Below are 17,956 nucleotides of genomic sequence, written 5' to 3'. Positions count from 1 at the left end.
CGCGGGATAAATGTCCTTACACGAGGGGCTATGGGCGACGTATGGCACTGTATAGCTACTGGACACCCAATTATTACCGGACAGAAATAAATCACGAAAAAATGGACTCGCAAAACGTGGAGCCACCAATATCACCCAAAAATTGAACCACAATCTTCACAAAGTGAAAATCGAAAAAACTTTATTGACAATGTATAATAAATACATACATAATAATAAAAGGCAGCACAGAGGTGGAACACAAAGATGAGGAACAGGACCCAAGAGGGGGCCGAGAGGTCAGCACACCAAAAACAGGGATGAAAAAACACCAAGACACCTCTGAACAATAAGCCCCGGGCAATGCTGCAGCAGAGGCAAATATAAGGGCAAAAACTTGGTGATTAGAAAAGAAGAAGCGTACCCTGGATGCCATCCCCGGAAGAAGCCAGGTTACTGGCGAAACGGCGTTGGGTAAGGAGGCGGCTGAGAGATGGACACACCATCCAGGGTACGCTTATTCTTTTCTAATCACCAAGTTTTTGCCCTTATATTTGCCTCTGCTGCAGCATTGCCCGGGGCTTATTGTTCAGAGGTGTCTTGGTGTTTTTTCATCCCTGTTTTTGGTGTGCTGACCTCTCGGCCCCCTCTTGGGTCCTGTTCCTCATCTTTGTGTTCCACCTCTGTGCTGCCTTTTATTATTATGTATGTATTTATTATACATTGTCAATAAAGTTTTTTCGATTTTCACTTTGTGAAGATTGTGGTTCAATTTTTGGGTGATACTGTATAGCTACTGTATAGGGAGAATATTTGGGAGGTGTGTGTCAGGGGCACTCCCATATATACATCTGAATGACGTCCGTGTTGTGATTTGTTCTGTATCTATGTAAGTTGGCAACACTGTGCTGATATTGTAAAACCGCAACCATTATACCACAAAAACACCACAAATAATGACTTGTATTCAGACACAGCAGTCATGACGCTTTTTTGCTAAAATTACTGCAGCAAAATGCTGCGTGTTTTTCCAAAATCTTTGTAAAAAACGCTTTATTTTGCCACAGTTTTGTTGTAGTTCATGCAGTAAAGGGCGACATGACCTCCATGCCTGGTGGCGGTTTTACAGGTGAACTGTGTAGAAATTGCTGCAAAATCATATCTCTTTTTGTTCGATGCATGTGACGGCACCCTAATACGCTGCAGAGTATCTGCACCATGTGAACAGGACTACCAGCAGTATAGAGCCCATTGTCCCGTGGTCCCTAATTTCCTGCCCTCTCCACCTGGTCTGACAGGTTAATCAGAGTTTCTGTAGCTACAAAGTTTGGGGCACAATGGTAACCTAACCACCTGTGTGTCTTCTCACAGCCTCCCAGGGAGAGATCGACCATTGTCCCAACTGCAGCAACCACAACTCTCTGCAACGTGTTGAATACAAACAGAGTTACCATAGCAGCCAAGGCAGAAGAAGGAGGCATCCGAGCCGCCAGACTCAGTCCTCTCTGACTCCGGCTCCTGCACACATGAACTGAGCAAATCTCTGCCACCTACAAGCAAACATGGACAACCCGGTGTCCCCCGCCGCAGACAAGAGGCTGCGCTTCATAGAAGAATATGTCCTGAAAACCCTGAAGATGAAGACGGACCGCTGGCAGAAATGTCTGTCCACCGAGGAGAACAAGGCCATCTTCCAGGAGTTCCTGGAGAAGGCGGATCAGATGGTGCTGGTGGTGGCCCTCAACCCGGCCGGGCTGCTGGTCCCCCTGCTAGAGTTCCCCAACTCCATGAAGAATAAAGGCGTGTATTTCCTGAAGAAGACCAACGCCTTCCTCAGCCCCGATTCCATGAAGAGCAATTTAATCTACGGGGATCTTTCCTACGCGCCCCTGGATCACTTCTCCGCGTTGGTGGAAGAGGTAAGAGAGATCGTGTGGATGTGAATACACTGAGAGGAGGTATCGGAGTTACTAAGCCGCCTCCATTAGAAACCTAGTGCTATGCCGTCCGCTGCCCCTGGGTCTCTGACACCCCATTATTAGGAATGTGACCATATTGAGACCCTCAGGTTCTATTCACACAGTGCCGTCACATTGTTATCAAAATCGTGGCAAAATGCATCGGCTCTGCGAAAACGAAGCATGACACCCACCGCTCGGTCCATAATCATGTGATCACACGAGGGTCATGTGATGTGGCACCTCTATGCATGACAGTATGATGAAAAGTTCTGCTGTTTTCTTACTGGTGTTAAAATCTCTGATTCCTGTCAGTGAATGGAAATGCTGTGAATCTGGTATATCATTCTGATTGTGTATGTAACAGGCGAATGCACCCGTGTCTGTTGATCAGGATGGAATTTTTAATCTTCAGGGTATGTTCACACGAATGGAGTCCAGTGCAGATTTTATCGCGGAAAAAGGCAATTTTCCTCCGTGAAATCCGCCATGAAAGCTTTTCATTGACTTTAGTGGAAAAAAAAGTCACCATGAGCGCATGGTGGTATTTTATTTTTCACCGCTACATTGAGATCTGTTTCTGAAGTGTCTGGTTACTCCTTAGAAGTGGATTTTTACTGGATTTTGTGTTAAGTCAATGGGGAAGCAGAAAAAAAAACGATAGCGGTTTAAGGAGAGTTTATAGTGACGTTCCACCACCAAAAACGCCTCTATAAGGGCCAATAAGGGCTCATGCACTCAAACGTGCCGTTTTTTGCAGTCCGCAAATTGCGGATCCGCAAAAAACAGATGCCGCCCGCGTGCCTTCCGCAATTTGCGGAACGGAACAGGAGGCCCATTGTAGAAATGCCTATCCGTTGCTCTGTTCCGTGGCCCCGCAAAAAAAATATAACATGTCCTATTCTTGTCCGTTTTAGGCCTCTTGCATACAAACTTTTTTTTTCCAGTTTTTTGCGTTCCGTGTACGAAGCGTATATGGAACCATTTATTTAAATAGATCCGCAAAAAAAACGGAAGGTACTCCGTATGCCTTCCGTTTCCGTATTTCCGTTCCGTTTAGGCCTTATGCACACGACCGTTCTATTTTTTTTTTTTCGTCCGCGGATCCGCAAAAAACGGAAGCTGCCCGTGTGCCTTCTACAATTTGCGGAACGGAACAGGAGGCCCATTATAGAGATGCCTATTCTTGTCCGCAAAACGGAGCAACGGATGCAGACAGCACATGGAGTGCTGTCCGCATCTTTTGCGGCCCCATTGAAGTGAATGGGTCCGCACCCGAGCCACAAAAACAGCGGCTCGGATGCGGACCCAAACAACGGCCGTGTGCAGGAGGCTAGAACATGTCCTATTATTTTCTGCATAACGGGCAAGGATAGGACTGTTCTATCTGGGGCCAGCTGTTCCGTTCCGCAAAAAACGGAATGCACGCGGACGTCATCCGTATTTTTTTGCGGATCTGTTTTTTGCAGACCGCAAAATACTGAAAAAGCCATACGGTCGTGTGCAAGAGTCCTAAATGGACATGCTGAGGATGTAAAATCTGCACCACAGGTCAGTTTACACAGAATTTTATTTTATTCTTAAAAATCTCCACCATTTCTCTGGCAAATCTGCAGGATTTCAGTCCCACGAGGACATGCGCCAAGGGTAGGTTCACATTTCTGTTTAACAGATCACATGATCCGGCCTAGCTGGATACTGCCTTTCACCGCCGTAACCCGTACACATTATTAGTATCTGGTGGGGATCTGGATGCTTTCTGGCATAAGTGGCGGTATTATTCTTCCAGACAAGAAACGTTACATGCAAAGGTTTTTGAGCGAAAGCTAGCTTTTAGCCGGACATAGGCTGGATTCCCCCCCCCTACCTGGATCCTATTATAGTCAATGGGGTCCGTCGGTGAATATGAGTATCCGGCTAGGCTGGATCCTGTGAAGTCCGGCAACATGTTCTCTGCCTGGACAGCCTGCCGGATCTGTTAACCATAAAAGCGTTTTGTGCCACAAACTTTGCTGTAGAGCCTGACGGACACTGCATGTACAGCGTGGTAATGGCGCAGACTCAGGAGCTGAGCCTGCACCATCAGCAGGGGGTGTCAGTTGTAACAGAGATTGCTCAGATCTTTTTACCCCTGAGATTTCCAGCAACATTTTCAAGACGACCGTATATTTGTGTCTGCATCTCTTCTGCAATTTTGCGGAATGAATGCGGACCCATTCATTTCAGTGGGGCTGCAAAAGATGCCGACAGCACACCGTGGGCCGCCCCCGCGGAAAAGATAGAACGTGCCCAGGAGGGCGGCCAGTGGAAGTTTTTGGGGATGTATTTTGTGCTGGTGGCAGCAGTATTTTGTGATGGACTGTGGTATTTGGCTCTGTTGGGGTGGTATAATGTGCCGCAATATGGTATTGCTGGCCCTACAAGACGGGGCCACTTTTAGTATATTTTCCAGGGTCCCAGTCCACCCCTGATTGTTCCATTATCATCCACATCAGATTGAGGACGTCCTGACTGTTCAGAAACAGAAACTGGCCTGAAGCCATGATCACTGCTTGTGTCTAGTGCTCAGGACCTCCTTATACATTCATATGCTGCTCAGCAGCTGAGGGTTTGTTGCAGTTGTATCCAGTGTAGGTAATTCTCTGGCAAACCATCCTCCTCCTGGTGGCGCTGTGTTTTTCTATAGGAGCAATGATTCTAGAGGAGAATGCCTCAACAATGGCATCTGATGGAGCACGGCCCATGACAGGCTGTGGGTACGGTATGTATTATCCACACCTCAAGGCTCAGCAATACATGTACGGAGCCCCCCCCCCAGCTGGTGCCATATATATATGGACATATCCTCCCTAGAAGCTATTCTTTCCTTCTGTACATACGGCAGCCGATGGAGCCAACAGAAGAAACCTCTGTGAAATCAGGCACAGGGATGTACTATAGTAGAGACATGCACTGATACACTGTAACAAACTGCAAGTAGGTCTGGACAGATGTAAGGCAATAATTTAGCTGGTCTGTGAGTGCACTCAGCCGAGGCGAGTGGGAGTGTGGGAACGTAACGGACATCTATGGCTGACTGATCAGTAACCACAGACACCCACATAGAGAGGGTCGATGGGGTGTAACCCCGCTAAATGACTAAGCTTTGTGTCCTGCGCAGGATCTGTGGAAAGCTGGGTATGGGCAGTGTAATGGACGCCATCAGAGGTCATCACACAGCAGATATCTGCCCCGATAGACAGGAATATTTGGATAAATGTTGCCATTTTCACCATCTCTTCAATGATATAATGTATAACAATATTAGAAGGATTTTCTAGGATTACTATTTAGAGGACCTATCCTCAGGATCATCAAGATCCTCTGACTGACAACACATTCACCGGTCACATGGCGTAGGCGCTGCTCAGGCCTGGGCTGCAATACCAAGCACGGCCACTGTACGGCGCTGTGCTCGGTTAGCTGTGAGAAGCTGATCGGTAGGGCTGCCGGGTGTCGGACCTTCACCAATCAGATGTTTATGACTTATCCTGAGGATAGGACATAAATATAGGAATCCCGGAAATCCCCTCTAACCCCTTGACACTCCATGACGTCCATGTGTATCAAGAGGATTGATCAAAAGGTGATACGGGAGGTGACCGCTGTCATGGGGGGGTTCTGAGAAACCTTTAGGCCCCTTTCACACGAGCGAGTTTTCCGCGCGGATGCGTTGCGGGAGGTGAACGCATAGCACCCGCACTGAATCCTGACCCATTCATTTCAATGGGGCTGTGCACACGAGCGTTGTTTTTCACGCATCAGTTCTGCGTTGCGTGAAGATCGCAGCATGTTCTATATTCTGTGTTTTTCACGCAGCCCTGGCTCCAAAGAAGAGAATGGAGCTGCGTGAAAAACGCATTGCATCCGCAAGCAAGTGCGGGTGTGATGCGTTTTTCACTGATGGTTGCTAAGAGATGTTGTTTGTAAACATTCAGTTTTTTATCACGCGCGTGAAAAACGCATCAAAACGCATTGCACCTGTGCAGAAAAAACTGAACGCAATCGCAGACAAAACTGACTGAACTTGCTTGCAAAATAGTGTGAGTTTCACTGAACGCATCCGGACCTAATCCGTCACGCTCGTGAGAAAGGGGCCTTAATCCCGTCTGTTTAACCCGTTAGATGCTGTGGTTGTGTTATTTAAGGAGCTTGTGAGAGGAAGGGTGTTCCCTCTGTCAGCCCATCAGTTCCTCTCGATCACTGATGGTTTACCATTAGGGATGAGCGAATCGACTTCGGATGAAACATCCAAAGTTGATTCGCATTAAAACTTTGTTAGAATACTGTATAGAGCCAGCTCTCCGTACAGTATTAGACTGTATTGGCTCCGATGACCCGAAGTTATTACTTCGCAAAGTGTCGCACATAGGAGCCAATACATTCTAATACTGTACGGTGCGGCCCCTAATAGAACAGTCCTATCCTTGTCCGTAAGGCTACATGCACACGCTGCGGACCTCAAATTGCGGCACAGACCGTGGGGCAGCCGCATGCGGATCACGGACCCATTCACTTGCGCTACTTTTTTGCGGTGCGGAGGCACAGCCAGAAACACCACGGAAGCACTCCGTAGTGCTTCCGTGGGGTTCCGATCCGTGCCTCCGTTCCGCATCTCCGTGATTGCGGACCCATTCAAGTGAATGGGTCCACGATCCGTGATGCGGAATGCACACGGCCGGTGCCCATGTATTGCGGACCTGCTGTATGCGGGCCGCAATACGGCCACGGGGAGCACACGTGCATGTAGCCGCGTGCGGACAATAATAGGACAAGTTCTATTATTTGGCGGAATGGACATACAGAAACTGAATGCACACAGAGTTACTTCATTGAAATCAATGGTTCCGCATACAGTCCGCAAAAAAAACTGAACGGACGCGGAAAGAAAATAAGTTTGTATGCATGAGCCCTAATAAAATAAAAAAAATAAAAAGTTAAAAAATATATTTTTTTTTAAACTAAAAAGATGGCAGCACTGCGTGGCCCATACAATAGCGTTAACATCTTATTTATATTTAAGTTTTTTTTTCTCTGTTAACTCAACAAAAAAATGGATAAAAAACTACTGGTCAATAAAAAGTTCATGCCACAAAAAACTATGTAAACCGGAGAATAAAAAGTTATGGCTCTTTAAATGCAGCACTAAAAAAACAAAAAATTTGTTTCTAGTGGCCCAGAATGAGTGAGGCCTTAAAGGGGTATTCCAAGTACAAGCTATCCACTGCACGCCGCACATTCATACAGGGGGGACACCGGACCCCCGTTCTCATCATCCCAGCGGTTCCGCACACAGCGTCGCTGTGGATGCTGCGATCAGGGCGGTGGAGCTGGTAAATCGGGCTTCTCTATTTCCCTCCCTCCGACCCCTTGATGAATGGCTCAGGTATGGCGCCATCTCTGGAGTCGGTACTTTCTGCGTCAGTCAGCGGGAGTGGTAGTTGTTTTCTAGAGTCACGCTGCCATTGCTGTAAATGGTGGACATCGTGACCCTCTTTCCCGCCGCCGTTGATCTGGATCGCTGACCCATTGTCCGACCTCCTCTCCGGTCAGGTTTTTACTCGCTCCATGACTGCGCCTATTCTGTCAAGATGAATAATGCAGGTTCTGATGACTCCTATTACACAACGTCCCCACCAGAAGCCCCCGCACCCCCCGCCGCTTTATACCGGACCCCACATTAAAGGATTAGATGGGAACGCCAACAATAATATAAGTCGTCTCCGGTTACCCGCCGCCGTCAATCTCACGGTGGATTTCTGGTGGCTTTTATGTGTCACCTGCCGGTACAAGGGGTGAACGGGTCGCTGGGTTAGTACAGAGCGGCTGCTATTGAATGACAGTAAGTAGACGGTGCCAGGGATGAATGGAGTATTATGGGTGTGGGGTCACAGCCCCTGCTGATTGCCCTTTTTACAAATCTCCGACTTCAATACGGGTCCTCCATCAGTCTAATACAACCTCTGGCACTCCAGCTGCTGTGAAACTACAACTCCTAGCATGCACACGTCTAGGAACTCCCATAGAACAGCATGGAGAATGCTGGGAGTGATGCAGGTTGCTGTTCGCCGGTCTAATGTCTGTGGGGCAGCCAGTTTCGATTTTTATTTTACACCTGTGCCACAGGGATCTATAATAATACTGTTCTTCCAGATTTTCCTGGTTAATGAATAGAATTCCAGTATGTCAGTGAAGAATGACACATCATTATTCGATTAGGCAACATAAAGCTGTGGGAACGTAAGTGCATACCAATGCGGAAAGCTGGGTGACAACCTCGTGGGCACTGCAATGGCTGCTTTTAGTGGTTGTCGCCCAGATCAAGGTGACCGGGCTTGTACGGCTACACTGATACATGGTAACAGCACGTCAGCTGTGTGAGCAGGACTAGATCTGGATTTGATGATTGGTAAACTCTCCTCAAACCCTTTCAGCCGCAAGATGTAAACAAGGGTGTCCCCATTCATCGACAGCAAGCAGAGATATGGAAAATGGTGGGGTACTGGCACGCAAAGCAATCTGTCAGTAGGAGACAACCCTTAGGTAGATGCATTTGCAGGAAATGAGGTGAGCGCTGTTCACACAGCGCTTCTGACATAAAAGCGGGGTGCAAATTAACCCACGAGTGCGCCTTTACTAATGAACGTAGTCGTACTGCTCTGCCCAAATTACATTGGCACGCCATCCAGCAGTTTGTGGGTTAACGGGTAGAACTGCAGCCGATTACTCATTGTGATGGAGCTGCATAAAGCAACGCGGCGATGTTTGCTCAGCCGCATGATGGAGCAGGTCCACACAGCGCTGCCGCTCCCTGCACTGAATAGATGCACAGTCAAGGTCAGGTCAATGTCAGCCTGGTCCGGACCGCCTGACAGATGGGGCGAGAAGCCGGGGGAACAGTTCTGTTACTGACAACCTTTACTGGAATCTAACAGTAACAATTGCCACTACTGTTGTCAGCCATAGGTTGTGGTGGAGTGGCCGTAGCGTTTTGCGGTCAGCTGCTTACACAGATCTCCGTGCATCACCTGTGCAACCTCTGACCTCACTCGGTGGGAACCTCCATGCCCCTGGTCACATGTACACAACGCCCGTTCTAGTGAGCCAGAGCCATGGCTGCCCCTTCCCTGCCCAAACATCTACAAACATGGCGGCCGCCACCACAGCAGCACAAAACATTACATATCCCCAACCTTACATTACTGTGACATAAATTTACGCCAGAACTGTGGCACAAAATTTGGCATCTTAGGCCACTCCCATTTTCCCACTCCAGCACGCCCCTTTTTTCGTTACTCTGTGCCGCTAGTTTCTGAAACTAAATGTGCCAAATCGAGCCAGCCTTTGCCACGGATTTACAATAGCATCGAAGTGCGTTGACGTTAGTAAATGCGGCCTTAGGTTTTCCATTTTTTGACCGTTTTCAAAATCTCTGCTTGCTGTCATTGAATGAGTGCATTCTTGTTTACATGCAGAGGCTGAATACCTATACTCGGTTGAGAGCTGGCACGGCCATGTCTCTATGCTGCAGTTTCAGGAACCCCCTCCCCCATTTACCGCAGTGTGTGAATAAAGCCGTAAGACGTTTCAGGGTGGGCAGTGCTCGGTGAGCGAAACACAGCCTCTCAGGCTCTGAATACAAATGTGACTGTTTCCATTCAACAGCAAGCAGAGATCCTGCCAGAATGCAGCCCCCACAGTTATCAGCTGTTCTGGCTCCTGGCCGGACGTCTCCCCTGCAGCGGCTGTACTATCACATAGCGGTCATTCAGATGTAGCAGATCTCTGGTCGGTCCTATAGAGGGACTCCCAGGGGGGATCCACTCTGTGACAGTCGGTCCTATAGAGGGGCTCCCGGGGATAATCCACTCTGTGACGGTCGGTCCTATAGAGGGGCTCCCAGGGGGGTCCTCTCTGTGACAGTTGGTCCTATAGAGGGACTCCCGGGGGTAATTCACTCTGTGACGGTCGATCCTATAGAGGGACTCCCGAGGGTAATTCACTCTGTGACGGTCGGTCCTATAGAGGGACTTCCGAGGGTAATCCTCTCTGTGACGGTCGATCCTATAGAGGGACTCCCGGGGGTAATCCTCTCCGTGGTGGTCGGTCCTATAGAGGGACTCCCGAGGGTAATCCTCTCTGTGACGGTCGGTCCTATAGAGGGACTCCCGAGGGTAATCCTCTCTGTGACGGTCGGTCCTATAGAGGGACTCCCGAGGGTAATCCTCTCTGTGACGGTCAGTCCTATAGAGGGACTCTCGGGGGTAATCCTCTCTGTGACGGTCAGTCCTATAGAGGGACTCTCGGGGGTAATCCTCTCTGTGACGGTCAGTCCTATAGAGGGACTCCCGAGGGTAATCCTCTCTGTGACGGTCGGTTCTATAGAGGAGCTCCGGGGGGGTAATCCTCTCCATGGCGGTCGGTCCTATAGAGGGACTCCGGGGGGGTAATCCTCTCTGTGACGGTTGGTCCTATAGAGGGGCTCTGGGGGGGTAATATTCTCTGTGACGGTTGGTCCTATAGAGGGGCTCCGGGGGTAATCCTCTCTGTGACGGTTGGTCCTATAGAGGGGCTCCGGGGGTAATCCACTCTGTGACGGTCGGTCCTATAGAGGGGCTCCCGGGGGTAATCCACTCTGTGACGGTCGGTCCTATAGATTGGCTCCTGGGGGGGTAATCCACTCTGTGATGGTCAGTCCTATAGAGGGACTCCCGGGGGTAGTCCACTCTGTGACGTCTCCCTGAGACTCATACTGCCATGGAGCCGCACACAACCCTTGCCTATTGATCATACGGCAGATAATCCATAGCTCAGCTCCGCTATTGACACAGGGATAACCGGATTACATGCATTTCAGTCCTTCAGTGGAATTTCAAGGGTTAAAGGGCCACGGGCCATTAGTATGACAGGGTTGTGTGTACAGTTTCCACAGGGACGGCACATTGTCCCGGGGCCTCCCCACAGAGAACACTGAGGCCAGTGGCAGCCATTCAAACTGATTGAGTTGTCATTGAATAGAAGGCGCGATGATGAAGATGATGAGTGTCCATTACTAAAGGTCACCAGGGTGGACAGCTCACTGCTCTGCGAAACAATCACAACCGATCCGCAAAGTTATAGAAAGTTGGGTTTACTGCACATTGTGCAATTACAAAGTGTGATCCACATAAAAGTGATCCGACAGCTCCTGACACCCGTATTAAGTGACCTGCACACGGGTCATAAAACAGAAATTCCACGTGTTTTTTTTCATGCTGATTTCTCTGTGTTTCTGTACCAAATCCACACTGTATTACATCGCTGTACTGCGCAAAAATACATGTGGAAAAATCATACGTAATCTGTAATGTGTGCAGGTGGCCTTTTACTCCAGAGCTGCACTCACTATTCTGCTGGTGCAGTCACTGTGTACATACATTACTTATCCTGTACTGATCCTGAGTTACATCCTGTATTATACTCCAGAGCTGCACTCACTATTCTGCTGGTGCAGTCACTGTGTACATACATTACATTACTTATCCTGTATTATACCCCAGAGCTGCACTCACTATTCTGCTGGTGCAGTCACTATGTACATGCATTACTTATCCTGTACTGATCCTGAGTTACATCCTGTATTATACTCCAGAGCTGCACTCACTATTCTGCTGGTGCAGTCACTGTGTACATACATTACTTATCCTGTACTGATCCTGAGTTACATCCTGTATTATACTCCAGAGCTGCACTCAGTATTCTGCTGGTGCAGTCACTGTGTACATACATTACTTATCCTGTACTGATCCTGAGTTACATCCTGTATTATACTCCAGAGCTGCACTCACTATTCTGCTGGTGCAGTCACTGTGTACATACATTACTTATCCTGTACTGATCCTGAGTTACATCCTGTATTATACTCCAGAGCTGCACTCACTATTCTGCTGGTGCAGTCACTGTGTACATACATTACTTATCCTGTACTGATCCTGAGTTACATCCTGTATTATACTCCAGAGATGCACTCACTATTCTGCTGGTGCAGTCACTGTCTACATACATTACTTATCCTGTACTGATCCTGAGTTACATCCTGTATTATACTCCAGAGCTGCACTCACTATTCTGCTGGTGCAGTCACTGTGTACATACATTACTTATCCTGTACTGATCCTGAGTTACATCCTGTATTATACTCCAGAGCTGCACTCACTATTCTGCTGGTGCAGTCACTGTGTACATACATTACATTACTTATCCTGTATTATACCCCAGAGCTGCACTCACTATTCTGCTGGTGCAGTCACTATGTACATGCATTACTTATCCTGTACTGATCCTGAGTTACATCCTGTATTATACTCCAGAGCTGCACTCACTATTCTGCTGGTGCAGTCACTGTGTACATACATTACTTATCCTGTACTGATCCTGAGTTACATCCTGTATTATACTCCAGAGCTGCACTCACTATTCTGCTGGTCCAGTCACTGTGTACATACATTACTTATCCTGTACTGATCCTGAGTTACATCTTGTATTATACTCCAGAGCTGCACTCACTATTCTGCTGGTGCAGTCACTGTGTACATACATTACTTATCCTGTACTGATCCTGAGTTACATCCTGTATTATACTCCAGAGCTGCACTCACTATTCTGCTGGTGCAGTCACTGTGTACATACATTACTTATCCTGTACTGATCCTGAGTTACATCCTGTATTATACTCCAGAGCTGCACTCAGTATTCTGCTGGTGCAGTCACTGTGTACATACATTACTTAGGGCTCTTTCACACCTGCGTTATTGTCTTCCGGCATAGAGTTCCGTCGTCGGGGCTCTATGCCGGAAGAATCCTGATCAGGATTATCCTAATGCATTCTGAATGGAGAGTAATCCGTTCAGGATGCATCAGGATGTCTTCAGTTCCGGTACGGAACGTTTGTTGGCCGGAGAAAATACCGCAGCATGCTGCGCTTTTTGCTCCGGCCAAAAATCCGGAACACTTGCCGCAAGGCCGGATCCGGAATTAATGCCCATTGGAAGGCATTGATCCGGATCCGGCCTTAAGCTAACCGTCGTTTCGGCGCATTGCCGGAGCCGACATTTAGCTTTTTCAGAGTGGTTACCATGGCTGCCGGGACGCTAAAGTCCTGACAGCCATGGTAAGTGTAGTGGGGAGCGGGGGAGCAGCATACTTACCGTCCGTGCGGCTCCCCGGGCGCTCCAGAGTGACGTCAGGGCGCCCCAAGCGCATGGATCACGTGATCCATGTGATCACGTCATCCATGCGCATGGGGCGCTCTGACGTCATTCTGGAGCGCCCCGGGAGCCGCACGGACTGTAAGTATACCGCTCCCCCGCTCCCCGCTCCTACTATGGCAACCAGGACTTTAATAGCGTCCTGGGTGCCATAGTAACACTGAAAGCATTTGGAAGACGGTTCCGTCTTCAAATGCTTTCAGTACACTTGCGTTTTTCCGGATCCGGCAGGCACCTCCGGCAACGGAAGTGCATGCCGGATCCCAACAACGCAAGTGTGAAAGAGGCCTTATCCTGTACTGATCCTGAGTTACATCCTGTATTATACTCCAGAGCTGCACTCACTATTCTGCTGGTGCAGTCACTGTGTACATACATTACTTATCCTGTACTGATCCTGAGTTACATCCTGTATTATACTCCAGAGCTGCACTCACTATTCTGCTGGTGCAGTCACTGTGTACATACATTACTTATCCTGTACTGATCCTGAGTTACATCCTGTATTATACTCCAGAGCTGCACTCACTATTCTGCTGGTGGAGTCACTGGGTACATACATTACTTATCCTGTACTGATCCTGAGTTACATCCTGTATTATACTCCAGAGCTGCACTCACTATTCTGCTGGTGCAGTCACTGTGTACATACATTACTTATCCTGTACTGATCCTGAGTTACATCCTGTATTATACTCCAGAGCTGCACTCACTATTCTGCTGGTGCAGTCACTGTGTACATACATTACTTATCCTGTACTGATCCTGAGTTACATCCTGTATTATACTCCAGAGCTGCACTCAGTATTCTGCTGGTGCAGTCACTGTGTACATACATTACTTATCCTGTACTGATCCTGAGTTACATCCTGTATTATACTCCAGAGCTGCACTCAGTATTCTGCTGGTGCAGTCACTGTGTACATACATTACTTATCCTGTACTGATCCTGAGTTACATCCTGTATTATACTCCAGAGCTGCACTCACTATTCTGCTGGTGCAGTCACTGTGTACATACATTACTTATCCTGTACTGATCCTGAGTTACATCCTGTATTATACTCCAGAGATGCACTCACTATTCTGCTGGTGCAGTCACTGTCTACATACATTACTTATCCTGTACTGATCCTGAGTTACATCCTGTATTATACTCCAGAGCTGCACTCACTATTCTGCTGGTGCAGTCACTGTGTACATACATTACTTATCCTGTACTGATCCTGAGTTACATCCTGTATTATTCTCCAGAGCTGCACTCAGTATTCTGCTGGTCTTATGGACAGATACCCGCTAACAGCTCAGCTGATCTTCTATAATCGGGGAGGTTTTTCTTTCCCTGAATGTAAATCTCCAGAGGTTTTGTGCAGACACTGAACAAGCAGTCCTATTTTGGGACTGTGGACATTAATTGATGGGTTTATATTCATTAGATCTTATGGATCTGCTGGGGGGTGGGGAGGTTGTCTCTTAAGTGAGAAACCATTCATCTGGAGGATGATGGGAGTTGGGGTTTGTCCAAATGGTACCAGTTTTGTAAGTCCACAAGCAAGTCACTGATGAAGGTTACTTCCCCCCTCAGTGCTGGACGTGGCCCCTGTAGTTCTCACCTTGTAGCTGGTGTTCTTCCCTGTCCTGGCCACTGGATGGCAGCATTGATCTGAGTATCTTCCTCTTCTCACTTGAAATGAATTAGGTGAGATGAATAATGGGACAGATGCTGAGCCAGCTCCTCTAATGGGCAGATACAATCAGTGTGTTCAGCCGGAACGTGTCTTCACTTTATTTCCTAATCATGAAGGATGTGTGTGTGGCTTGTGTGTGAGAGGCTCATGTGTGTGCGCGAGCGCGGCTTGTGTGTGTGGGGCTTGTGTTTGAGCAGCTTTTGTGTGTACGTGGTTTGTGTGTGCGGCTTGTGTGTGTACGTGGCTTGTGTGTGCCAGCTTCTGTGTGTACGTGGTTTGTGTGTGCGGCTTGTGTGTGTACGTGGCTTGTGTGTGCCAGCTTCTGTGTGTACGTGGTTTGTGTGTGCGGCTTGTGTGTGTACGTGGTTTGTGTGCGGCTTCTGTGTGTACGTGGTTTGTGTGTGTGGCTTGTGTGTGTACGTGGTTTGTGTGCGGCTCGTGTGTGTACGTGGCTTGTGTGTGCGGCTTGTGTTTGAGCAGCTTTTGTGTGTGCCAGCTTCTGTGTGTACGTGGTTTGTATGTGTGGCTTGTGTGTGTACGTGGTGTGTGTGTACGTGGTTTGTGTGTGTGGCTTGTGTGTGTACGTGGTTTGTGTGTGTGGCTTGTGTGTGTACGTGGTGTGTGTGTACGTGGTTTGTGTGTGCGGCTTCTGTGTGTACGTGGTTTGTGTGTGTGGCTTGTGTGTGTACGTGGTTTGTGTGCGGCTCGTGTGTGTACGTGGCTTGTGTGTGCGGCTTGTGTTTGAGCAGCTTTTGTGTGTGCCAGCTTCTGTGTGTACGTGGTTTGTATGTGTGGCTTGTGTGTGTACGTGGTGTGTGTGTACGTGGTTTGTGTGTGTGGCTTGTGTGTGTACGTGGTTTGTGTGTGCGGCTTGTGTGTGTACGTGGCTTGTGTGTGTGGCTGGTGTGTGTGCGCGGTTTCTGTGTATGCATGGCTTGTCTGTGTGTGTGCTCGTGGCTTGTATGTGCGGCTTCTTACATGAATAACTATGGGCAGATTCATCTGTCGCCATGGCGAGAAGTGACTCTGACTTCATCAAGATTGCATGTTTGGGCCCTGGAAAATGATCTTTCTATGCACAAACTTCCCACTGCCAGTCTGAATGATCAGAGCTGCAGTGTAAAGCAGGACAGTGGAGGAGAGAAACAGTCTGAACCTTTGATAAGGCAATAGGCAGATTGGAGGCCGACCCAATCACAGACAGTGCAGCAAATAGGGGGTTACTGGGGCACATTTAATTAGCTCGTCTTTTTTTAGTTTTTGTGACACAGTGAGAGGTTTGGTCTGGGAAAACAGGTATTTTCCTCCCAGCATGTGCTGCTGGGCTGATTTACAGCCAGGTGAGGTCAAATACCGGACCGGATTTTAAGTGCCGATCCGGGTTTTGACAGCACCTGGCTGTCCTTAAAGAAGGCCTTTCACCAGAATAAAGTATCTAAACTGACTATACAGACGTGTAGAGCGGCGCCCAGGGCTATGAGCTGAGCGCTGCGATTGGCCAGCGCTACAGCATAGGAGAAAGAGACGCCGGCAGGTTCCCCTGGGTGGAGCCTAACTATGAACATACCGGAGGCTATAACCGGAGAACGGAGCGGCGCCCGGGGATAACAGTAAGTGCAGGGGGATCCCTGGGCGCCGCTCTACACGTCTGTATAGTCAGTTTAGATACTTTATTCTGGTGAAAGGTCCCCTTTAAATAGGCAGCTGGGCTCAGAAGCCAGGTCTCTGTGTTGGGATCTGGGAGCCTTGTGTCTGGATGAAGGTTTGCTACCGGTTTGGCGTGAAAACAGGTTGGTGCTGCTGTGGTCAAGGACTCTTTGAGGCAGAATTGACGCATGGTGTGAATTAACACCAACAGCGCAAGGTGACTTTTTGTTTGATTGTGACGCTTGTTTTGTCACTTGCTTACGGGCCCCGTTCTCATGATCGGTGGAGGAGCCAGCGGTAGGACCTCCACCGATCTGATAGTTATCCCTTATTCTGTGCATAGGGGATAACGTGTAACAACCAGAATACCTCTTTAATGGTATTTGGTTTAGGTCTGACCTCTAGTGGTTGTTTTCTTCTAAGACAGGTTCATAGTCACTAAGACTTGTCTCATTGGTTTGCGCCTGAAAAAATTGCACAGATGACTGGAAAAAAGTTACGTCTCTGTCAATGCAGAAAACTGCACAGGTTTCCCCTCAAAATATACAGGAAAATAAGCCTGGTCAGGAGTCGAGTAGAAGTGAGATAATAATATTTATGCGCCCAGTTCAGGCACAAAAAAGGCGCACCTACAGAAATACATCGGAAATGAGGCGCAAAACAAAGACAACTTCGAAATTAGCCTCAAAATAAGAATTAAACAGCTGGTAAATAAGACTTTAAAAATACTCCTGAAAACAGGCGCAGACACTATAGCAGGGATGGCAAACCTGTGGCTCTCCAGCTGTTGCAAGAATACAACTCCCAGCATGCCCAGACTACCTACACCTATCTACCTTGCCTACAGCAGGGCATGGTGGGAATTGTAGTTTTACAACAGCTGGAGAGCCGCAGGTTGGCCACCCCTGCACTATAGTAAATGTGCCCCAGTGAGTATAGCTGTGTCCTTATGGAGCCAGTGCTGCAGTGTAATAAAGCATGAGGTGCATAGCTGCAGTGTAAAGCATGAGGCACAAAGCTGAAGTGTAAAACATGAGGCAGGGAGATTGAGAGCCTTGAAATGCCATTCAGGATGTGTGGGAAGCGCGGTGACAACTCCTGTGGCACTGCCCTGGCTGCCCTCAGTGTTGTCAGCTGACATGGCAGTCATGTGAAGGTAACAAATGGTCTTCTCCCAGGTCATCGTCCCAGTCCTGGCCAATGAGAAGAACCATCAGAACTGGCCGCTGGTCGTGTCCCAGGACGTCATGCGTCACGTCAACGACCTGAAAAGCAGCACCTTTGTAATGGTTGGTCAGGTGCGGGGGAAGACGTTGCTGCCGCTGCCTTCGGGGTCCGAGAGTTTGGAGTACATCGAGTACGAGAGCGAGAAGAAGTAAGTGGAGTCTCCTGGTATGCCT

The 17,956-nt window shown here is 48.4% G+C and overlaps 1 protein-coding gene across 2 annotated transcripts in view; it reads left to right on the top strand.

Annotated features, from left to right (window-relative positions):
- The first annotated feature begins 1,502 nt into the window (after positions 1 to 1,502).
- Positions 1,503 to 17,956, top strand: part of DNAH9 (dynein axonemal heavy chain 9) — a 186,428-nt gene continuing 169,974 nt past the window's right edge. The window contains exons 1-2 of one of the 2 annotated variants that reach the window (XM_040434702.1): positions 1,503 to 1,898; positions 17,735 to 17,931. In XM_040434702.1, the coding sequence (XP_040290636.1) occupies positions 1,542 to 1,898; positions 17,735 to 17,931 (554 nt within the window). In that variant the 5' untranslated portion in view covers positions 1,503 to 1,541. The remainder of the gene's footprint in view (positions 1,899 to 17,734; positions 17,932 to 17,956) is intronic. The other variant, XM_040434703.1, reaches the window with a different exon arrangement.

Source organism: Bufo bufo, chromosome 6, assembly GCF_905171765.1.
Source record: "Bufo bufo chromosome 6, aBufBuf1.1, whole genome shotgun sequence".
Classification (NCBI taxonomy): Eukaryota; Metazoa; Chordata; class Amphibia; order Anura; family Bufonidae; genus Bufo; species Bufo bufo.
Note: the sequence above shows the minus strand (reverse complement) of the source record. Positions and strands in the feature narration are given on the sequence as shown.